The sequence below is a fragment of the Ranitomeya imitator genome, chromosome 5 (genome assembly GCF_032444005.1).
Source record: "Ranitomeya imitator isolate aRanImi1 chromosome 5, aRanImi1.pri, whole genome shotgun sequence".
NCBI lineage: Eukaryota > Metazoa > Chordata > Amphibia > Anura > Dendrobatidae > Ranitomeya > Ranitomeya imitator.
In genome coordinates this window covers 37,556,834-37,581,795 of record NC_091286.1, presented here as the reverse complement: position 1 = coordinate 37,581,795, position 24,962 = coordinate 37,556,834, and the positions used below count along the sequence as shown (strand labels likewise).

The following is a 24,962-nucleotide window of genomic DNA, read 5'->3' as shown; positions in this document are numbered from 1 at the left end:
CTTACCGTAAAATCTGTTTCTCGGAGCCTTCATTGGGGGACACAGCACCCTCCCAAGTTGAACAGCTCTGTTTATTGTGTTATACTGTTAACGTTTGAGTTCTTTGAACACTCTTTGAGTGTTTGAAACTGTTAATCTGTACAGCGCTGCAGAATTTGCTGGCGCTAGATGAATATAGAGTATTATTATTATATTATTATTATTCTTTCTCTTTTACACGTTGCTTCTCCTACTGCTTTCTCACTAACTGAATATCCTACTTCCTGTCGGTGGGGTGTACACTGCAGAGGAGGAGGTAACTTTTTTATTTGCATAGTGTCAGCCTCCTAGTGGCAGCAGCATACACCCATGGTTTCCTGTGTCCCCCAATGAAGGCTCCGAGAAACAGATTTTACGGTAAGCAACCAAAAATCCTGTTTTCCGGTCACTTATTAAAGGGGTAATATCTCTATAGGAAATCATGCATATAAGTAGGATATGCCATCACTTTATGGTTATTAGTGGGGGGGGGGGGTATGTCATAATTCTAGGACCCCCCACCTGTAATGACGCATCTAAACTTTTTTTACATTCATTATATTGTAAATGGGTTTTCTGTTTCTTTTAGGACTTCATGCTCTGCTCAGTAAGAGCGAAGTGGCCTATAGGTTCCCTGAGCTGCTACCATTTGTAAGTGTGAATTTTCTTTTTTCTAATGTAACAATTTAAGATGTCACTAGATGGAGATCCTGCTTCTCAAAGGGGTCTTCCGTGGTCAGTAGAAATTTCTGCAAAACCTTTTACCATCTTTTTGTGCTGCAGGTAGAATAAAACCTTTTTTTTTTCTCATTTTATATTTTTTATTTTACCTTCTCGTTGCAGAGATATTAACAATCAAAGTATTTGTCAAATAATAAGTATATTTTCATTAAATCTAAGTGATTATCAAAAAATTTTCATTGGGACATGTACTTTATCCCACTGTAAAATATTGACCAATCATAAGCAAGCAGCAGCAACTCCAGAAACAAGAACATGCCTCCACAATAGCTTAGAACATGCTACTCCTGTGTGAGACCTGTAATGACAGACAGCCCTGATCTCACTGTAAAGCGATTCCAAGTGCCTCTGAGCACAACAAACATAAGTGTGGTTACTGACTCCTGTGAGCATTCATCTTTTGGCAGTCCGTGTGGGGGAAGAGGCAGTATAGCTGAGCTGGCAGCACTATGAGAGGCTGTCTGTCATTATGTCTCACATAGGAGTAGCCTGTTCTAAACTATCGTGGGGGCGTGTTCTTCTTCACCCTGAATGTTGCTGCCTGCTTATAATTGGTCAACATCATATAGGGGGAAGAAGTACACACCCACAGTCTGAAAACGCACATCTAGCCTTAATGAAAACGAACTAATTAGATGCCAAATACTTGGACTGATAATATCTCCACAAAGGAGAGACAAAAAAAAGGTTTTCCTTCTATCATGTGTCCAATTCAATATGAGAAATTTGGTGACAGATCCACTATAAATCAAACTTTTATGTTAAATATATATTTTTTTTTTAAAGTTTTCTTCATATCCGTATTTAAATAAAAAAATCTTAGTTTTCACTCTGGTCACAAGTCCTAATATTAGACTCCTACTTTCTCTTTTTCACATAGACATTTGCAGTAATAGACGAATCGGGTCATTTTTTGTATAAAAATATTATATGCTCATTATCTAATCTTGACAAAATGCATTGTATATGGAGGTGTTATCAGCTATTGCACAGAAGGGGGAGGAGGTGAGCTGTGACATCTCCTATGTATGGTGGATCCTGTGTTATCTCTGTATATAGAGGTGTTATCAGTCATTGTTCACGAGGGGGAGGAGGTGAGCTGTGATATCACCTATTGTGGATGATGGATACTGTGCTATCTGCTGTATATAGAGGTGTTTTCAGTTAGTGTACACGAGGGGGAGGAGGTGAGCTGTGACATCATCTACTACTGTGTATGATGGATCCTGTGTTATTGTACAGGAAGAGGAGGAGATGAGTTGTGTCATATATTGTGAATAATAGATCCTCTGGTATCTGCTGTATAAAGAGGTCTTATCAGTCATGGTACAGAAGGGGGAGGAGGAGGTGAGCTGTGACATCACCTATTGTGAATGGTGGATCCTGTGTTATCTACTGTATATAGAGGTGTTATCAGTCATTGTACAGGAGGGGGAGGTGAGCTGTGACATCATCTATTGTGAATGGTGGATCCTGTGTTATCTGCTGTATATAGAGGTGTTACATTTCGCTGTAATCCTGTCTGTGATGATAATGAGGCTGGTTAAAAGTCAACTATACAGAACAGGGAATATGAGTCTGGTATTACATCTTGTGGCCAGGGTAGTAATTGCCAGATGTCAGATTTTTTTTTATTACCGTAGATAATATCGAAAATTTGAAAAAAAAAATGTAAGACATACATTTTAAATTAAAAACCATTGACTCCTGTCTTTCAGAGTGAGCTGAGCCCACCCATGCTGATTGAACACCCCCTGCGCTGTTTGGTGCTCTGTGCTCAGGTACATGCCGGCATGTGGAGAAGGAACGGGTTCTCATTAGTCAACCAGGTGAGATCTCCTCTTTTTGATTCTTACTTTATTTGCTATAAGCATTACTTGTTGCAAAAAGGGCTACTCTCAGATAATTGCTTGCAGTCCAGTTAGATGTTAGTTCAGTGTCTTCCCTGGGGGCTTTCGCTTTCACTCCAGCTTGGCAGCGCTGGAGTCCGCTAGATCAGCTGCTGAGCTGTGATTGGCATCGTCTGTGAGGGATGAAAGCACACACCTCCAGAGAAAACGGAAGAGACGACCAGTTGGACTGCAAACAGAAATTTCACACATTGCGCTTTAAAAGCAACAAATATGAATATCTCTGCTAAGGAGCGACGCAGCACTAAACAGAAAAATGTTGTGTAGTCAGGGGAGCTCAGGGATTGTTACAAAGTGAAAGGCCCTCTTCTATGTATATATTATCATTTTTAAGTTTTTCTATGTAAAACAATTTAATGATGAAAGTTATGATGCAGAGGTGTCTTGCATGTGTGGAGTCCAGGTTCTGAGGCCACCACCTATCACTCAGAACACTCCGCTTCTGCATGAGCCGTGCACAGCTGAGTATGAGCTCTAGTAAAGGTCTTTGGAGCCCGTACTTTGAGGTACACAGGGGTCATAGAGAATTTGGGTGCTTTGAGCCATCAATGGGGATTTCAGCGCCTGGACTCCTCCAATGTAAAGCTTTTCTGCAGGTCTTTTGCAAAGAAAAATTAAAAATAATTACCGTATTTTTCAGAATTACCAGCAAGGGGATGGGGCCAATCGATCATACCAGAAACTGGATGGGACCAAACAATCATACCAGAAACTGGATGGGGATGAATCAATCATACCAGCAAGGGGATGGGGCCAGTCAATCATACCAGGAACAGGATGGGGCTACTCAATCATACCAGGAACAGGATGGGGCTAATCAATCATACCAGGATGCCTGCAAGAAATGAATATTCATTGCCCTCCACGCCCATGGGCGTGGAATGCAGTGCATATTCATTTCTCTTTAGCGGGCACAGGAGTTATTTGGACCCGCCAGCTCCTGTCTTGTGACCCTCTGCTCCTCCGTTACTGGTCCCCCACCTCCCCACCACAGCCAGAGCCAATATATCCAGACTATAATATGCACCCCCATTTTCCTCCACATTTTTTTGGGGAAAAGGTGCGTCTTATAGTCAGAAAAATATGGTATATTTATTCTTAAATGTTCCGAATTAAAAGGGTTTGCAATGTGTTTATTTTTCTATCATTATATTTTCTATTTTTTGTTTATTTTTAACAGATCTACTACTATCACAACGTCAAATGCAGGAGAGAAATGTTTGACAAAGACATAGTAATGTTACAGGTAACGAGTTACCACTTTCAAGTTAATGAAATAATAAAATGTTCAGATTTCTGCCATTGTACAGACAATTTGACACTTTAATTTTAAATGTCAAAATATGATTGTTCTGGTTACTTTTCGGCATTCCCAAAAGATTCCGTAATATATATCAGTGTATCAAACATCGGATTGCAGGAGCTGATCAGAATGCAAAAGTCTCAGCACCTCTCCCCAAAGAAGTCAAACCACTACTCTAGTTTTGCATTCGGATTAGTTCCTGCAATCCAGTATTTGACACAGTCTCCTATAGGGATATTCACTTATAGGGAAGCTAAACTCTGTCCCAAAGACCATTTCATTTAAAGGGGCTGTCCAGGACTTGGTTTTTAGGGCCATTTTAAAAAAATCAAAAAACAAACATGTATGTAGTTGATAACATAGGCAACTATCGGTTTGTTCTACCCGGCGCCGACTCCGAATGGTCACCGACCGCTCCTGCCAGCAATTCAGCTGCTTCACGTCAGCAGAGCAGCTCTTCCTCTTCAAGGCTGCTCTGTCGATGGGGTGTGACTGCCATCTTCTTGCTGATAGGCAGTTGGTAACTGGCTGTCAATCTGCTAGCTGTCAGTTAGCATGACGTTTGCAGTCGCACCCCATCGACAGAGCAGAGCGGATGAGAAAACGCTGATCTGACGACATTATGTTGGCAGAAGCCATTTAATCACCGGCAGGAGCGGTCGGTGACCCCTCTGTGCCAACAGAGATGGGCAACTACCTGCATGTTAGTTTTTCGGTCCATAGTAATAAAATAGTCTTGGATAACCCCTTTAAGACTTTATTCACACAGTCATTTGAATGCATAAAAGAAGCGGATGTGAAAAAAACTGAAGGCTAATGCATGCATGGCTCTATGTGCAGTATATTGAGTTTTCTTTCTTTTTTTAAAGGGACATTACATTAAAAGGGTTGTCCACTTTTGAGGTAGTATGTGGATATGCGTTAAATAAACTGAGAGGAGATCAGAAAAAGTTATAAAATCCCCATCAGATCATCATAGGGGGGGGGGGGGGGGGGGGGTAAATGACGGATTCTCAGTAATCTCAATCCTTGGATCATAATAGAAAGAGATTAGAAAAGACCAACAATGGGAATTTTTAATGAAACCTAAACACAAAAATGATTTTTAGTCCCAGTTACAAGCATTTAAAGCAGAAATAATAGTTTTTCCGTAGGTTAGGCATAAACTCTTGCTTTATTATTTCCATAGGCTGGAGCTTCCATGATGGATCCAAACCATTTTTTGATGATCGTCCTCAGCCGATTTGAACTTTTTCAGATATTCGGCACTCCTGATTATGGGAAGAGGTTCAAAAAAGACAGCACGAACAAGGTACTGCTGTGCGAACGCACTGTGACTGTCTCATGTTGGACTGCTAATATGTTACTATAAAAAGTCAGATTTAATGACTTAAAGGGAACCTGTCACCTGAATTTGGCGGGTCCGGTTTTGGGTCATATGGGCGGAGTTTTCGGGTGTTTGATTCACCCTTTCCTTACCCGCTGGCTGCATGCTGGCCGCAATATTGGATTGAAGTTCATTCTCTGTCCTCCGCAGTACACGCCTGCGCAAGGCAAGATTGATGAGCTACGCAAAGATAGGCCATCAATGTCAGATCTGCGGGGGTCCGATGCCCAGCACCGACATTGATCAGCTGCTGTATGGCTGCTGGGATGTAAACACAGTGAACGGAGCTGCGGGTGCCGCTGTTGGGTACAGCACATCAGCTTCTTTTCAATCAACAGCTTGAAAACATATATGTATATAATATATATATTTTTTTTTAAAGAACCTAATAAATGACTAATAATTTCCATTTATTTGCTGTTAAAGATCCAGTGAGATTTGGTTACGTAGAATAGCGCCACCTGCTGGTTAAAGTTTAAAGCAATGCACACGTCCACCTAATGAGCCAAGTGCTGGTCTGCATTGTGATTTTCATTGTAGAACTGCCATTGTAGAACTGCCAGTAGACATGGCTTAAAAAGGTTGTTTTCTACTCAAACAATTCCTTAGGAATCCCTATGTAAATAATAACACCTCCGGTGTGGCGCCGTCCAAGTGATTTCGGCACTGGCTGTCCCAGGGATCATGTGACATTGGCCACAGGGATCGCGTGACATAATCAGCACTGGCTTCACTTAAATTTCCGACAGACATTATTGACATCTGGAGTAAGTGGGAGCTGCGGCTGCTCGCTCGGTTCCTCCAGGTGTCTTGAATTGTCCAAAGATGGGGACAATCTAACTGGCTGCAAAATATGTGACATAACAATGTCACGTGATCCCCGGGACAGCCAGTGCCGACATCGCTGGATCAGCGCCGGAGATAAGTATAAGTGTTATTATTTTAGTGGGGGAAAACGGATTCAGAAGGGGTTGTCCAAGTATTGAACAACCCCTTTAAAGCTCTGATTGTCCAGAAAGGAGCAGAGTCAGTATAGCTGAGAAGACTCCTTCAGAAGAAACGAACATGGTCAATGCTATAAGCTGCCAGAGGGGGAAGGAGACTATTTCTGTCTTCCCTCAACAGCACAAAGTATCAGCAGCCACACCAGGGAGGCGAAACTTGATAAAAGGTGTTTTAAAAAAAAAAAAAAAAACATTTCACAATACTTAGACAGCTATTATGAAAATGTTTTACAGCAGTTCCGATTTCAATGTGAAATGATCTTCTGTGTTGTCTCTGTTCAGGATCTGGTGCAGCAGAATAACACCCTGATAGAAGAGATGCTGCATCTGATCATTATGATAGTTGGTAAGATACGAACGATGCGTAAATATGTGCATTATAACACTTTACCTGTTCTGTTGCGATCTGTGGCAATGAAACATATACTTTTTATTATCACTACATATTCACTAAGTGTCCTCTTTTACACCGAGCATGATTAAAGCAAGCTTCATGCAGGACCCCCTGTTTTGCAAGTCCCCCCATACTCCATTTCTGAGTTGTCTCGCAGCTTTGAGCTAAATGTAAATTCCGGGCTGATACGTTTGTTCTCCATAACCAAGGTGAAAGGTTTTGCCCCGGTGTCGGGCACGTGACTTCCGCCGATGAGATAAAGCGTGAAATCGTCCATCAGCTGAGCATACGACCCATGGCTCACAGTGAGCTGGTGAAGGCGCTGCCTGAAGATGTGAGTTTGCCAAGCTATTTTCTTGTAAAGCTACATCGACGTACTGTTTCATAGATGTTCCCTTTGGATAGCGATGATTAACGAGGGTCGTTCTAATTTTATCAGTTTAAATATGGAATAATGTAATGTTCTGCCCTACGCTGAAATACATAAAACACAGATCACTTGCTGCATATTTTATTACATGGATGTTTTATTTTCTGATAAGGATTCTATCTTTTCTTCACCATATCAGAATGACTTGATTATTCTTTATGAAAGTTAAACTCCATCATCCAGCCTGATTTTAGTTCCTCACTGTCCCTCCTCCCTGCTGAGAACTCACACTGCTCATCACAAGCTGCAGCTGTCAGTCAGGCTGGCTGGTGACTAAATACTGACTTATGGGGGTTGTTGCAGTAACTGTGCTCCGTTTGTTTGCATCATTTTAAAGCCTTTTCTTATTTTTAACAGGAGAACAAAGAAACCGGAATGGAGCAAGTGATTGAGACCATTGCATCCTTTAAGTAAGCTGTGACACTATTTCTTGATTTTGCTTCAGTTTGAAGCTGTTCAATATCTAAAGTCATTTTTGTCTTGTCTTAAGGAAACCGGGTTTAACGGGGCGAGGACTCTATGAACTGAAGCCGGAGTGCACAAAGGACTTCAACCTCTTTTATTATCATTACTCAAGAGCAGAACAGTCAAAGGTAAATAATGTGTGTAGTCTTTTATGTTCAGTACTTACGGTAATACTAAAAGTCTTTGAGTTAAAGGGATTCTGCAAATGTGCCTAACCATGTGGCTTCAGTGATCTACTCCCAGCAAGCCCCGATGATCTAACACTTCTATTATAGCCTGCAGTATTTTCAGCTACGATATCTCTCATGTAGGATCAGACCATACTGGCTAGCCTTCTCTACTTCCATTCATTAGTGAGCAAATGGTACCCATTACCCCATCGCTGGGTCACTGATTGACCTTCCTTGAACTACTTTTACTAGATACTAACACTAACCACTACACAGCTGGAGCACCCCACGAGAGCGTCCGTGTACCGAGAACACCCCACGAGAGCGTCCGTGTACCCAGAACACCCCACGAGAGCGTCCGTGTACCGAGAACACCCCACGAGAGCTTCCATGTACCGAAAACACCCCACGAGAGCGTCCGTGTACCGAGAACACCCCACGAGAGCGTCCGTGTACCGAGAACACCCCACGAGAGCGTCCGTGTACCGAGAACACCCCACAAGAGCGTCCGTGTACCGAGAACACCCCACAAGAGCTTCCATGTACCGAGAACACTCCACGAGAGCTTCCGTGTACCGAGAACACCCCACGAGAGCTTCCGTGTACCGAGAACACCCCACGAGAGCTTCCGTGTACCGAGAACACCCCACGAGAGCGTCCGTGTACCGGGAACACGCCACAGGAGCATTCGTGTAGCAGGAAAGCGCCACAAGAGCATCCGTGTATCAGAAACGCCCCACGAAAGCGTCCGTGTACCGGGAACACACGTGAGAGCTTAAGTGTACCAGGAACACCCCACAAGAGATTCCATGCACTGGGAAGACCCCACGAGAGCGTCCGCGTACCGGGAACACGCCACAAGAGCGTCCGTGCACTGGGAAGACCCCAGGAGAGCGTCCGTGTACCGGGAACACGTCACAAGAGCGTCCGTGCACTGGGAAGACCCCACGAGAGCGTCCGTGTACCAGGAACACCCCACAAGAGCGTCCGTGCACTGGGAAGACCCCAGGAGAGCGTCCGTGTACCGGGAACACACCACGATAGAGTCCGTGTACCAAGAACACCCCACGAGAGCATCCCTGTACCAGAAACACCCCACAAGAGTGTCCGTGCACTGGGAAGACCCCACGAGAGCGTCCGTGTACCAGGAACACCCCACAAGAGCGTCCGTGCACTGGGAAGACCCCAGGAGAGCGTCCGTGTACCGGGAACACACCACGATAGAGTCCGTGTACCAAGAACACCCCACGAGAGTATCCTTGTACCAGAAACACCCCACAAGAGTTGTCCGTGCACTGGGAAGACCCCACGAGAATGTCCGTGTACCAGGAACACCCCACAAGAGCGTCCGTGCACTGGGAAGACCCCAGGAGAGCGTCCGTGTACCGGGAACACACCACGAGAGTATCCCTGTACCAGAAACACCCCACAAGAGTTGTTCGTGCACTGGGAAGACCCCACGAGAATGTCCGTGTACCAGGAACACCCCACAAGAGCTTCCGTGCACTGGGAAGACCCCACGAAAGCGTCCGACTACCGGGAACACGCCACGATAGAGTCCGTGTACCAGAAACAAGCCACGATAGCGTCTGTGAATCTGGAGCACCCCTCGTGACTGGCCCTACGCAAGCAGCGCCCCACGAGACCGGTCGTAGACTGGAAACTACCCACGAATCGTGTCCCATGCTGAAATCACCCCACGAGATATGTCGTTTTGGAGATGCTTCGCCTCAGTCGATTAGCCATCACAATTGTCCATGTCAAAATCACTCAGATTTTTCTTGCTTCCAGTAACTCAGCCTGAAGAACGGACTGTTGCTGTCTAATATATTGCACCTCTGACAGTGCCTTTCTGATTAGGAAACCTTCCACATTCCTCTACAAGTCATTTTTCGCTGGCTTTGTTTGCTAAACAGGCTGAATATTTCTGTGCTATTGTTTCTCCAGTCATCAGAGGTTCTGTCTCTCCTCTGGACATGATATTCACTATAGAGGTGAACCGCTGCAAACCATCTACTACCTGTGGCGTATTCTGTGCTGCTTGTTATTGCTGAGCCCAGCGCAGCGTGATTATATTGTGGCATAATGCATGTATGACGCGATATCGGAGCCTGCTGATCAGAAGAGGCGCTGGGGATGATATAGGTAGGAGGAGGTTTGTGGGGCTAAACACATGGCCACTGGACTATAGTCCTGCAAATCATTTTGCTTAACTTTGTTCACGTTGCTATACAGTACTTGACTAGGTGGCTTATGGTAGAAGATTATGGTCGCCCAACTCTAAAGCCTGAATTGCCAGATGTGCAATGATGCTGTAGAGAACATGAGAGCATTAATAGTGCAGCTATTATTACCTTTGTGTTCCTTTTAGGAAATTGAAAGCATCGTAGAATAACCTCCGGGAATTCATTAACAGATTATCTCACATTTTTTGCAGGCTGAAGAGGCCCAGCGCAAACTGAAGCGTCTCAGTGAAGAAGAGACAGGTATGCTTCACTAATTCAGATCATTCGTCCTTTTATATAACGAAGTATTGACAGAACAGAGCATTAATTAATCAGCAAAGCTGCTGGGTGCAAATCCGGGCTTTTCTGCAACTTTAAAAGTTTGTAAAAAGCGCCATAAACATCAATTGTTTTTCTTAGAATTTTGCTTCTAGTGACGTTGATTTTGGAACAATTACATGCATTTATTTATTTTTATAGTTGTGCAAAGTCTATGAGAATAACGGCATGCTTAGAGACCACAAAAATCATAACATTGTGCTTGTACGTTTTTTTTTTTTTAAATAATTTGCAGTAGATGAAATCTCAGCCTTAGGCCGGTCTCACTCTTCCGTGTATCATGTCCCGAGTATCGACCGTCCGCGGATCTCCAAAACTGAACTGAACAGCCTTATATTCATAGGGCAGGCTGTCATGTTTGGGTCAGGAGGAGACCTGTGCATCACAATCCGTACTTGGGTAATAAAACATAGATGTATGAAACCAGCCTTATGGTCAAAGTGGTTTGTAAGAACCATGATATGTATGCAACATCTGGTCCGTCTCGTTCTACTGGCTTGATGTTAGGCCGTCGTGACACTTTATCAGTTGTCCAGGATTAGGAAACATGGCTGCTTTCTTTCAGAATTGGGCTGTGTTGCTATTCAGCCCAGTTTAAGTGAATGGAGCTGAGCTACAATACCACTTCCAACGCATGGTCAGGAGCTTCAGAAGGAAAGCCGCCATGTTTGACGACACCTTTTACATTCAGTAAATCATATTGGGGTCTAATTGGTTAAAAAAAAATCTTCAATATTTTGCAGACAACTGGCTATCACTATTATGTATATGGTCTAAAGCAGGGGTCCCCAACTCCAGTCCTCAAGGCCCACCAACAGGTCAGGTTTTCAGGATTTCCTTAGTCTTGCCCAGGTAATAATTGCATCACCTGTGCAATGCAAAGGAAATCCTGAAAACATGACCTGTTGGTGGGCCTTGAGGACTGGAGTTGGGGACCCCTGGTCTAAAGTAAATACACCAAGGATATAAACAGCGTTGTAACAGGTAAATTATACATAACCTTCTATTTTGTTGCAGCTCTGCCACCCCCAGTGCTGCCGCCATTTTGCCCACTGTTTGCCAGCCTGATCAACATCCTCCAGTCTGACGTTATGCTTTGCATCATGGGGACAATTCTTCAGTGGGCAGTGGAGCCCAATGGATACTCCTGGTCTGAGGCCATGCTGCAGAGGGTGGGTGCACACTACTTTATCCTAAGCTTATAAATAAGCAAAAATGAGTTCCTCTAGCACTTCATTGGGGGACACAGGAGACCACGGGTGTTTGCTGCTGTCACTGGGAGGCTGACATTAGGTAAAAAAAAAAAAAGTTCTCATCCCCAGCAGGGTACACTCCCCAACTGCTGGCACAAAGCTAATCCGTTTTATTTTAGTGTCAGTAGGAGGCAGACCTGTTGTCCTATGAATAATGGAGTTTTATACACCAGAAACGCGTCAGGTTTCTGAGGTTTCATTTTTAATCATGTTTTAAAGTTTTTTCTAATAAATAGTACATTTTATTCTCCTGTTGGACGTGCCTGTGGATTTCCCTTTTTTTTCTCAGGAGGCAGACATGTTATGATCCCAGACCTGTTTCTACCTTAGGTTTCCTTGTTTGTTTTTTATAATTTTACTTAGTTTTTCAGATTTTTCTACTTTGGGCAACAGGGTGTATCCACTTGCCCTGTCTTCCCACCTAAGAGACCAAGAGAACAGTGTGATCTGATCCACAGTTCACAAGGCAGGACCTTATCCATCTAACACAGCAATAGTTTCTTGGGACGGCCTTGGCGGACTGCCCTTGCCAACCCATCCCCAGCCCGCTCGACCATCATAGTGACATGGTGCAGGTCCTGGTCTATAAGACCACCTAGGCCAGCTGGTAGCTTCTGCAACGAGAAGTGGTACCCTTAAGACCCACATCAAAGTCATCTTACCCAGCCAACCATTACCTTGCTCTTCTCTGAGGCGCAACCACCCCTAAACACCTGTGATGAGTGCCGGCTGTGTTGAACAGTTTTCATCTGTCTGTAACAACAGCAACCGGAGCTAGCTCTGATCGCTGCTGTCTAACCATCTAAATGCCGCTGTCACTCACTGGACAGCAATATTTAAATGATGTGACTGTGGGGTGCCAAAGGGCAAGGACTGCAGCCAGGGGCTTGCTGAAGACCCCCATGTTTGTCTGTGTCTAAGATTCAGAGAACGTAATTTTCTGTATAAATAGTATTGCAGGAATAATCAAATAAATGCAGGGGCAAGTTCCCTATGGGGATTGAAAAATAAAGTAGAATTAAATAAGGTACCAAAAATGGAAAGAAAGTGTAAAAAACATTTAAGAATTTGAATCTCCCTATTAAGTTCATATTTTGTATAGATGCGTCCGTAAAAGTTTGATCCAAAATATAAAATAAATTAATCTGTACAGTAAAGAGAAAAGAAAAAACTCCAGAATTGCATTTTTACGCTACACCTCCCTAAAATAAAAATGTAATAAAAAAGCGATCGAAATGACATATGTACCGTACTCCAAAATAGTATCAATGAAAATGTAAGCTCATCACACAAAAAAACAGCCTCCCACAGCCCCATCATTGGAAAAATAAAAAGTTACAGGTCTCTGATAAGGGCAATACAAACAAGATTATCTTTAATTTTTATTTTTTTAAATTTCTGATTTTTTTTTCACTACTTAAAGGGAACTTGTCACCCCGGTTTTTCAGTACGAGATAAAAATACTGTTAAATAGGGCCTGAGCTGTGCGTTACAATAGTGTATGTAGTGTACCCTGATTCCCCACCTATGCTGCCGAAATAACTTACCAAAGTCGCCGTTTTCGCCTGTCAATCAGGCTGGTCAGGTCAGATGGGCGTGGCGACATCGCTGTATCTTCCCCCAGATCTTGCATATATTTCCGTTGGTGGCATAGTGGTTTGCGCATGCCCATCTTCTGAATCCACTGGGCAGGAGAAGAAAAAACGCACGATCGGCGCTATTTCCCTGGTGATCTGTGGGGGCGGCCATCTTCCTGAGGCCGCGCGTGCGCATATGGACTCCTCTGCTGCCCGGGGCTTCAGGAAAATGGCCGCGGTATGCCGCGCGTGCGCAGATGGAGATCGCGTTGGCCATTTTCCTGAAGCCGAGTTCGCATCTCAACTTCAGGAAAATGGAAGAAAAAGAAAATAGGTCCCCGTAGGAATGGGGCTAAATGGGCTGCCTGGTTTAGAAAAAAAAGCAACATTTTAATATACCGTATTTGGGAATTTTGAGTTAATAAAGGTTAGGATCTTTGTTAGGGACTCTCCTATCTTCGCCAGAATGAGGAATGGTTGGAAAGACCATCTCTCATTCTTGAGGACTAGTCCTGTCCGGGCATTATGCAGACAATCCACTGGTTTAAATGAGCATGGTGTAATACCCCATTTCCCCTGTGGTGTCACTGCAGGAAAACTGAACACCTGCTACCAGATTCCAACAAGAGGACGCTTTTTGATTAGAATTACAATCAATGGACCCTTGTAGAGATCTGAAGCGGAAAGCCCCTTCTGTACTGCAAGATCCCCCTACATTATTGCTTTAAGTTGTTAATTACAATAAAATATGTTCGGAATAATAAGTGAAATAAATGCCAATTTTTACAATTCCTTAGGTTCTGCATCTGATAGGAATGGCGTTGCAAGAAGAGAACCAGCATCTGCAGAACATCAGCGAGGACAACGTTCTCACCTTTACCTTCTCAGAGAAGATCTCAAGTAGGTCCTACAGGTTATGGCAGCAGATCTTCTAAGAAATAGTGCTGCTGCCGGACACAATACAAGCCCAGCACTGGGGTCCATATTTTCCCCAATGATTTGATAGTGGATGCCTCTGAATAGATTAGCGTGTGTTTCATGGTTCTTTAATGGATCGGTATTAATAGTTGGCACATGAGAGACACTTATGGAGGAGAGCTAATTAGCTTGCTATTTCTGGCTGTAAGGCTCATTACACCAGCCAGATCTCTGCAAGGAGACTTGTATCTTCTAAGAGCTTTTTGATAGTTATATCTTGTCTAACATCAGTTATATCCCATTTTAGGGCCTGGCGCAGCTCCAAACACATCACCCAGCATCTTGGCTTTGTTGGAGACCTTGCAGAATGCAGCTCACTTAGAGGTTCACAAGGATATGATCCGCTGGATTTTGAAGGTAACGTTTCACAAGTCACTGATTCTCATTAGGCCGGCACTGCACAGCGCCTCGTGACCGCACGTCGTAAAACTGCAGTTTCCACCTGCCTCATTCGCACGTAATAATAGTATATCTATTGATATTATAATACTGGAATTATTCTCTTTAACACCTCCCTACTTGATATGACTTGCTATTACGTCTTGGAGCGGATGCAGGTTTGATTGCTGGCTGTATTATACAGCCAGAACCTGTCTGTATCAGCAGAGATCAGAGCTAGTTCCGATCACTGCTGTTTAACCACTTTAAATGTCGCTGTCAATCCCTGACCACAGAATTTAGGTATTGCCAATCCTGGCCAGACATCCATTCGAGCACCCATCACCCCCCCTTGACAAAGTCACAGAGTTGCCATTGCAGTTGAAACCCCCGTCTCCACCATGGTGGTACCACATGCCAGACTTCATAGGAGATCATTATTTTTACTATACATTTCATTCCTGAAGCATTACAATACATAATTGAAGCAATCAACTGATCACAGGTTTAAACCCCCATGCAGAACTAAAAAATAAAGAGCTAAAATTAAAAAAAAAAAAAAAAAAAGTAAACACAAACAAAAAAAGTAGAAGTTATAATAAAAAAAAATATATATATATATATTTATAGAATATTGAGGATATACAGTATGTATTTTTTTTTATTGTGTATATATATAGTCAAATGAAAGTTTGGTATTGCTGTAATGGTACTGACCCAAGGAATAATGTTGCCAGTTCATTTTTGCTGCTCAATGAACGCCATAAAAACAAAACTCAAAAAGCAGTGGCTGAGTTGCATGTTATTTTTTTATTTTAAATATATATGTATATATATATATATATATATATATATATATATATATATATATATATATATATATATATATATATTATTATTATTTATTATTATAGTGCCATTTATTCCATGGCGCTTTACATGTGAGGAGGGGTATACATAGTAAAACGAGTACAATAATCTTTAACAATACAAGTCACAACTGGTACAGGAGGAGAGAGGACCCTGCCCGCGAGGGCTCACAATCTACAAGGGATGGGTGAGGATACAGTAGGTGAGGGTAGAGCTGGCCGTGCAGCGGTTTGGTCAATCGGTGGTTACTGCAGGTTGTAGGCTTGTCGGAAGAGGTGGGTCTTCAGGTTCTTTTTGAAGGTTTCGATGGTAGGCGAGAGTCTGATATGTTGTGGTAGAGCATTCCAGAGTAGGGGGGATGCACGAGAGAAATCTTGTATGCGATTGTGGGAAGAGGAGATAATAGGGGATAATAATATATAATATATATATAATTATTATATAATTATTATATAATAATATATATATAATATATATATATATATATATCTAGTGTGTGTGTGTGTGTATTTATACACAAGCAAAATTCACCTGATACTGAAGCTTTGCCACATTGCCAAAAAAAGAGCCACTGAGCTGTGTGTCGTCTTCTTTTAATTCCTACCTTCTTCACTAAAAATAAGGAATATTACTGCTTAATTTTAGAACACAGTGCTGATGTGTGATTTATAGATTTTTTTTCCACATAGACTTTTGGAACAATTAAGAAAATCCGAGAAAGTTCCTCTGCAGTTCCAGTGGTGGAGATTGAGGGCAGCACGATGGAGCAGGTATTGATTCATGCCCTATCTACTTATGACCTTGGCTCTTTGAGTGTCTAGATAAGTCGTCTAAAAGATGAGTCAAACGGATGAAACAAGTGACCATAGGGCATGCAACAAAAATGTAAAGGACTTTTCCATATTTATAGATTTTATCAGATTATTATGGTGAGATTAAGACCTCTGAGATCATCACCAATCCTGAGAATAAAGGCTACACCTGGGCTGCGTCCCGTATACAGCGCCCCCCAACATTTTGGTTGTGTAATTGAATCGGAAGGCTGCAGTAGCCGGTAACTCAGCTGTGCAAGGGGAAAATTTAAGGGACGCATCAATATAGTCGTGGCCAAAAGTTTTAAGACTGACACCGATTTTGGTTTTCACAGTTTGCTGCTTCAGAGGTTTTAGAACTTTTAGATGGATGTTTCTCTGGTTACTGAAGTACAATTATCAGCGTTTCATACGTTTTTAAACTTTTATTAACAAACACATCAAGCTTATGCAAAGACTCAATATTTACATCATTGACCCTTAGTTTTCACATTTGCCCTTCGCCATGGCAGCTGGACATCATCTTCTGGAGCAGATCCCGACTGATGATAACCCATTCTTGCCTAATCAGTGCTTGAATTTTATCACAATTTCTATGTTTTTATATGTCCACCCTGTTTTTGAGGTTCTTAATAGGAGTTTCCTGGTCATGATGAACCCAAAGTGTCAATGTTTTGTGCCTCAAGCCTCTTAATTATCACTTTAACCTTCTTAGATGGTTTCCATCATGTTGGAAGAAGCATTGTTCATCACCAGATTACCCTGGATCATTGGGAGACGTTGCTCTTGGAGGATCTTTGCATATTATTTTTTATTCATGGCAGTGATCTTTGGCAAAATTATGAGTGAGCCCCTTGCGTGTATGAAAGCCACGACACATGAATGGTCTCGGGACGCTTTACTATTGGCAGACACAGGACTCAAGGTTGCGTTCATCTTTTTTTTTTCTGGACAATCTTTCTTCTAGATGTCCCAAAGGACAAGCCTAAAGGAGCTTCATCAGAGACAATAACTTTACCCCCGTCCACTGCAGTCCAATCCTTGTACTTCCCGCAAAGTCATTTTCACCGTAAGAGTCATCTCTTAATGAGTGAAAGCTTCAAACTTCACGTTTTTACTTACAGTATAGAACAAAAGCTTGGACACACCTTCTCATTTAAAGATTTTCTTTCTCGCTTCATTGGGGGACACAGGTAACCATGGGTGCATGCTGCTGTCGCTAGGAGACTGACACTATGCAAATAATTTTTTTTTTTTATTTTAAATAGATTTTTATTGAAAGCGAATATGAACAATACAATTTATGCATTTTCCAGTATATTACAAAATTTTTACATTTTCCAAACCCCCAACAATCCCAACAAAACCCAAACCTCCCCCTCCCCTGACAGCTCATACCCAGTTATACTTTGTTACCAGTATTGATGGCTCTTTGAGCCATTTGAATCACTTATGTCCGCTTGTTCTTTAGCACTCTCTTCCTTTCAGAGGCCCTCATCCTCCCATTTCCCATACCTACTATCCCAGCTCGAGCCACGGAGACCACATTTTATCAAACGTTTCTATTTTCCCACGTCTTTTGTATACCCCCTTTTCCAAATTGAGACCATGTTTAACATATTTCAGGAATTCACCCCTTGTAGGCGGCTCATCCTTGATCCAGTTCCTTGCTATTACCTTCCTTGCCATATATAATAGCCTAGCTATTGCTATCTTCCAGATGTTATCCACTCTAATTTCCTCTACATATCCTAGTATACACACTATCGGATCTCTCGGCACTCTGCATTTATACGCCCCTTCCACACGGCTCATTACCACCAACCAGAAAGCAACCAGTCTTGGACATATCCACATCATGTGGTATATTCCTGCATTCTCAGTCTTACATCTCGGGCATTCAGAGTCCGCACGCAACCCCGCTCTGTACAACACTTCCGGTGATTTATAGACTCTGTGCAAGATGTACAGCTGCGACAGTCTGTACGGCTCACTCAGTGACACTCGTGGAACCCACTCCAACACCGACTCCCAGGTTTCATCCTCCATTGGGCCTAAATCTCTTTCCCATTTCGCTCTCGCTTTTAGAGGGAAGTCTAGTAAATATGCATGTAGAAGGTCCTTATAAAGGGTGGTAATGACTCCCCTTGTGGACCCTTCCCCACATACGTATTCCAGAACTATGTCCTCCTGGATCTCAATACCACCGCCCTTGCTTTGCGCTTTAAAGGCATGTTTCATCTGAGCATATTGATACTCCCCAGTCGGTCTCAATCCAAACTCCCCCTGCAGCTGCGAAAAGGACTTTAATCCTTGTTGTTGAATTATCTGAGCCACCAAGTGGATTCCTTTGGCCCTCCACTCCGCCAGCACTCCAAGAGCCGCAAACTCCACCAAATTATTATTAAGCCATATCGGTGTAAATTTAGTCAGCCCCGTAACCCCCCGAATATGTCGCAGTCTGGTCCATAATTTATGTATCAAAAACATAGTTGGGTATAATTTCCCCAATACTCCCAAGGAGCCATCCTCCAGACACTGCGCCACCGGTCTTCGGTTTGTCACCCTCTCCATCAAGTGCTGTACCGCACTGGTAGACGCTCCCCGCGCCCAGCCCTTCGAATGCTGGCTCTGGGCTGCAAGAAAATATAACTCAGGATTGGGTAAAGCCAATCCTCCATCTTCCTTGGGTCGCTGAAGCGTCTCCAGTCGAATACGTGGGTACCGCCTCCCCCATATCAGGCTTCTAAAAAGAGCATTAATCTGCCGGAATTTCCCACGTGGAATCCAAACTGGCGCATTATGTAGGACGTAAAGTAATTTGGGCATCAGAACCATTTTAATGAGATTAACCCTACCCACCACCGATAGGTGTAATTTATTCCACGCATCCACTTTTGCTTTAAGGGCGCCCATGAGAGGAGTCAAATTCCTATACAAAAACTCTGTAACTGGCATCGAGATCCATATTCCCAGGTATTTGAAAAGGGATGCCACCTTAAGCCGCCCCTCTCCCAATGGCTCACTTCTGCTCTCCTCCACCCCATCCACCTCGAAGAGGACCGATTTATCCCAATTTATCCTCAATCCCGACAAGGCTCCAAATTTCCCAATGATCTCGATAGCCCCATTCAAGGCTTCATCCGGGTCCGCCAGGAACAGTAAGATGTCATCTGCATATAACGCGATCTTCTCCTCAACACTCCCATATCTGAACCCAGGAACCTCATCCGATTGTCGGATCTTAGCGGCCAGTGGCTCCACAGCTAAGGCAAACAGAAGGGGCGACAGTGGGCAACCCTGCCTCGTACCTCTGGCCAACTTTATAGGCTGAGAAAGTTCCCCATTCACTCTAATTCTAGCTGTTGGTAGTGAATATAACAGTTGAGTCCATGCCACAAATTGCGGACCAATACCCATACATTTCAACACCCGCCAGAGATATCCCCACTCCACACTGTCAAACGCCTTATGGGCATCCAAGGATGCAATAACCCTTCGGCCACAGTTGTCAGACTTCAGCTGTAAGTTCATATGCAGCCTCCGCAGATTAACCGCTGTAGACCTGTCAGGCATAAAACCAGACTGATCCGGATGTACAAGGCTAGCAATGACGCTGGACAAACGGGTAGCTAACACCTTGGCCAAGAGTTTGACATCGATGGTTAACAGAGAGATTGGTCGATATGACTCAGGCTTCCCCAGATCCTTATCCTCCTTCGGAATAACCACTATAATAGCCTCCCTCATAGATGCTGGGAGATACCCTTGGCATCCAGCCTCCTCCAGTACTAACTTTAATCTGGGAATCAGCACTTCCTCCAAACTTTTATAGATTTCGGCTGGTAACCCATCAACCCCAGGTGCCTTCCCATTAGCCATAGACTTCAGCGCCCGACTCAGTTCCTCCTCGGTGATAGGGGCATCGAGGCTCACCCCATCCTCCTCACTCAATTTCGGAAGACCCAGACTCTCAAGGAAAGTCTCCGTATCTCCGGCTGACTCATTGACCCTGGAGGAATATAAGTCCGCGTAAAAGTCCGCAAAGACCTTTATAATTTCAGGTGTTTCAGATACCCTGCTCCCCCCATCTGAAACCAACGAATGTACATACGAGGTACCACGCTGAGCCGCGGCTACCACCGATAGCATGTGTCCCACTGTTTCTCCCTCCTGAAAATAAGCCACCCTCTGAAACTCCCGCTTCCTTTCAGCTTTTCCCAGCAGAATCTTTTCCATACAATTTTGCGCTGTTCTCAACCTTTTCTCTGCCTCAGAAGTCCCCAGCACTACCATCTCGTCCTCTGCGGCTTTCAGCTCCTCCATCGCCACTCTCTCCGCCTCCCTTGTCCTCCTCTTACACCTACTAATGTCTCTAAATAGTAACCCTCTCAGGTACGCTTTCATTGCATCCCAAACAGTTAGAGCATCTGTACTCCCATCATTTAAAGCAAAGAATTCCGTCACCTCCTTCCCTATACCGTCCAAATCAATACTCTGTAACCAGTTAGGATGGATCTTCCATTCTCTCCCACTTGCGGTCCGTGTCCCCAACAACCTAACCTCCACCTCAATTGGACTGTGATCCGAATGGGCCCTCGGCAGATAACGCACCTCTCCCACCATTGTGTCCAACAGGCGGTTACCCAACGCCATATCAATTCTGGATAGCGTAGCATGAGCCGGCGAGTAGCACGAGTACCCTCTCTCCCCAACATGTCTAACTCTCCATAGATCAATCATGCCTATTTCACGCACATAGGTTCCAAATGTTGTAGTGTGCCCCTCCGACCTGTTCTGGGTGTTCTTATTTTTATCCCAAAAGTCATCACAGATATTGTTCAAATCCCCAATAATTAAGAGTGGTAGTGGTTCCCATCGTTGCACCCTCTCCAACACCTCCCTGATCTTCTTACTTGAATATGGAGGTGGAATATACATTGCCGCCACACACAATCTCACTCCATACAATATACATTGTATCACCACATACTGACCCTCAGCATCCACGCATACTTTCACCTCTTCATACTGCACTCCCACCGGCACCAACACTGACACACCTCTTGAGTACGTCGAAAAGGTAGAATGATACCCCTTCTGTATCCAACGTCTATTCAGTACGTCCACTTTCTCCTGTATCAAGTGCGTCTCTAGCAAGCATATCATAGAAGCCCGCTGATCCTTCGCATACTGCAAGCTCGCAGCTCTCCTAGATTTATCCGCCAGACCTCTCACATTCCAACTCAAAATCTTAAAGCGGTCCCCTATTATGTGACTCATCATCTTTAGTTATGTCTTTACTCCCCGTTCTGAGCTGTCTAACTTCCCTCCCCACCCTTACCCCTACCCCCCCTCCCCCACACCCCCCAATACTATACATTCTGCCTCTTATCAAGAGTGGGGCACCATCACCCATTGCGAACACTCTTGTTAACGTAACCTTCTCCTTCCGCCTCCCGCTACCGTATGCAAATAATTTTTCTGTATTTTCATGACTATGAAAATTGTACATTCACACTGAAGGCATCAAAACTATGAATTAACATATGTGGAATTATATACTCAACAAAAATGTGAAATAACTGAAATTATGTCTTATATTCTAGGTTCTTCAAAGTAGCCACCTTTTGCTTTGATGACTGCTTTGCACACTCTTGGCATTCTCTTGATGAGCTTCAAGAGGTGGTCACGGGGAATGGTTTTCAATTCACAGGTGTGCCCTGTCAGGTTTAATAAGTGGGATTTCTTGCCTTATAAATGGTGTTGGGACTATCAGTTGTGTTGAGCAGAAGTGTGGTGGATACACAGCGGATCGTCCTACTGAATAGACTGTTAGAATTTGTATTATGGCAAGAAAAAAGCAGCTAAGTAAAGAAAAACGAGTGGCCATCATTACTTTAAGAAATGAAGGTCAGTCAGTCCGAAAAATTGGGCAAACTTTGAAAGTGTCCCTAAGGGTACCGTCACACTATACCATTTCGATCGCTACGACGGTACGATTCTTGACGTTCCAGCGATATCGTTACGATATCGCTGTGTCTGACACGCAGCAGCGGCTGTGCTTTCACTTTCACTTTACGGCCGGCAGTCAGTGAGTGCGGGAAGCAGACGGCAAGGGACCTAACGGACACCAGAATGTAAGTATGTGCTGTTTTTTTTTTTTTAGTTTTACGCTTGTAACCAGGGTAAACATCGGGTTACTAAGCGCGGTCCTGCGCTTAGTTACCCGATGTTTACCCTGGTTACCCAGGGACCTCGGCATCGTTGGTCGCTGGAGAGCTGTCTGTGTGACAGCTCCCCAGCGACCACACTACGATTTACCTACGATCACGGCCAGGTCATATCGCTGGTCGTGATCGTAGGTAAATCGTATAGTGTGACGGTACCCTAAGTGCAGTGGCAAAAACCATCAAGCGCTACAAAGAAACTGGTTCACATGAGGACTGCCCCAGGAAAGGAAGACCAAGAGTCACCTCTGCTTCTGAGGATAAGTTTATCCGAGTCACCAGCCTCAGAAATCGCAGGTTAACGGCAGCTCAGATTAGAGACCAGGTCAATGCCACACAGAGTTCTAGCAGCAGACACATCTCTACAACAACTGTTAAGAGGAGACTTTGTGCAGCAGGTCTTCATGGTAAAATAGCTGCTAGGAAACCACTGCTAAGGACAGGCAACAAGCAGAAGAGACTTGTTTGGGCTAAAGAACACAAGGAATGGACATTAGACCAGTGGAAATCTGTGCTTTGTTCTGATGGGTCCAAATTTGAGATCTTTGGTTCCAACCACCGTGTCTTTGTGCGACGCAGAAAAGGTGAACAGATGGACTCTACATGCCAGGTTCCCACCGTGAAGCGAGGAGGAGGTGTGGGGGTTCACAGGACACAGGAACCATGGAGTGTACGCTGCTGCCACTAGGAGGCTGACACTGTGCACAAAAAAAGTTAGCTCCTTCTCTGCAGTGTAGACCCCACCAACTGGCATTCTGAAACTCCAGTTTAGCTTAGTGTCAGTAGGAGGTGGACACTTGTCTTTTATTAGACCCATATCTACCTCAATGTGCGTCGTTTTCTTTCAGGTTTTTCCAGAGTGATACAGTGTGAGCAGTCACAACTGTAATCCCACAATACGGACTATACAGTTAGGTCCATATATATTTGGACAGAGACAACATTTTTCTAATTTTGGTTATAGACATTACCACAATGAATTTTAAACAAAACAATTCAGATGCAGTTGAAGTTCAGACTTTCAGCTTTCATTTGAGGGTATCCACATTAAAATTGGATGAAGGGTTTAGGAGTTTCAACTCCTTAACATGTGCCACCCTGTTTTTAAAGGGACCAAAAGTAATTGGACAATTGACTCCAAGGCTATTTCATGGACAGGTGTAGGCAATCCCTTCGTTATATCATTCTCAATTGAGCAGATTAAAGGCCTGGAGTTGGTTTGAGGTGTGGTGCTTGTATTTGAAAGGTTTTGATGTGAAGTAAACATGCGGTCAAAGGAGATCTCCATGCAGGTGAAACAAGCCATCCTTAAGCTGCAAAAACAGAAAAAACCCATCCCAGAAATTGCTGCAATATTAGGAGTGGCAAAATCTAGAGTTTGGTACATCCTGAGAAAGAAAGAAAGCACTGGTGAACTCATCAATGCAAAAAGACCTGGGCGCCCACGGAAGACAACGGTGGTGGATGATCGCAGAATAATCTCCATGGTGAAGAGAAACCCCTTCACAACAGCCACCCAAGTGACCAACACTCTCCAGGAGGTCGGCGGATCAATATCCAAATCTACCATAAAGAGAAGACTGCATGAAAGTAAATACAGAGGGTTCACTGCACGGTGCAAGCCACTCATAAGCATCAAGAATAAAAAGGCTAAAAAAAAATCTAAAAAAGCCAGCACAGTTCTAGAAGAGCATTCTTTGGAGAGATGAAACCAAGATCAACCTTTACCAGAATGATGGAAAGAGAAAAGTATGGGAAGGCGTGGTACAGCTCATGATCCAAAGCATACCACATCATCTGTAAAACCCGGCGGATGCAGTGTGATGGCTTGGGCATGCATGGCTGCCAGTGGCACTGGGTCACTAGTATTTATTGATGATGTGACACAGGACAGAAGCAGCCGAATGAAGTCTGAGGTATTCAGAGACACACTGTGTGCTCAGATCCAGCCAAATGCAGCCAAACTGATTGGTCGTCGTTTCATACTACAGATGGACAATGACCCAAAACATAAAGCCAAAGCAACCCAGGAGTTTATTAAAGCAAAGAAGTGGAATATTCTTGAATGGTCAAGTCAGTCACCTGATCTCAACCCAATTGAGCATTCATTTCACTTGTTAAAGACTAAACTTCAGACAGAAAGGCCCACGAACAAACAGCAACAGAAAACCACCACAGTGAAGGCCTGGCAGAGCATCAAAAAGGAGGAAACACAGCATCTGGTGATGTCCATGAGTTCAAGACTTCAGGCAGTCATTGCCAACAAAGGGTTTTCAACCAAGTACTGAAAATGAACATTTTATTTAAAATTATTGAATCTGTCCAATTACTATTGGTCCCTTTAAAAAGAGGGTGACACATGTTAAGGAGCTGAAACGCCTAAACCCTTCATCCAATTTTAATGTGGATACCCTCAAATGAAAGCTGAAAGTCTGAACTTCAACTGCATCTGAATTGTTTTGTTTAAAATTCATTGTG

General features: G+C 43.7%; 1 protein-coding gene across 6 annotated transcripts in view; it reads left to right on the top strand.

The window, feature by feature from the left end:
* The window catches only part of UBR2 (ubiquitin protein ligase E3 component n-recognin 2), a 143,151-nt gene that overhangs the window by 57,168 nt on the left and 61,021 nt on the right, over positions 1 to 24,962 (top strand). For all 6 annotated transcript variants that reach the window (XM_069768573.1, XM_069768572.1, XM_069768571.1 and 3 more), the window contains 13 exons: positions 608 to 669; positions 2,478 to 2,588; positions 3,850 to 3,915; positions 5,162 to 5,284; positions 6,646 to 6,709; positions 6,967 to 7,091; positions 7,545 to 7,597; positions 7,678 to 7,780; positions 10,260 to 10,308; positions 11,404 to 11,558; positions 14,014 to 14,116; positions 14,442 to 14,551; positions 16,132 to 16,212. In XM_069768573.1, coding sequence (XP_069624674.1) covers positions 608 to 669; positions 2,478 to 2,588; positions 3,850 to 3,915; positions 5,162 to 5,284; positions 6,646 to 6,709; positions 6,967 to 7,091; positions 7,545 to 7,597; positions 7,678 to 7,780; positions 10,260 to 10,308; positions 11,404 to 11,558; positions 14,014 to 14,116; positions 14,442 to 14,551; positions 16,132 to 16,212 — 1,205 coding nt within the window. The remainder of the gene's footprint in view (positions 1 to 607; positions 670 to 2,477; positions 2,589 to 3,849; positions 3,916 to 5,161; positions 5,285 to 6,645; positions 6,710 to 6,966; positions 7,092 to 7,544; positions 7,598 to 7,677; positions 7,781 to 10,259; positions 10,309 to 11,403; positions 11,559 to 14,013; positions 14,117 to 14,441; positions 14,552 to 16,131; positions 16,213 to 24,962) is intronic.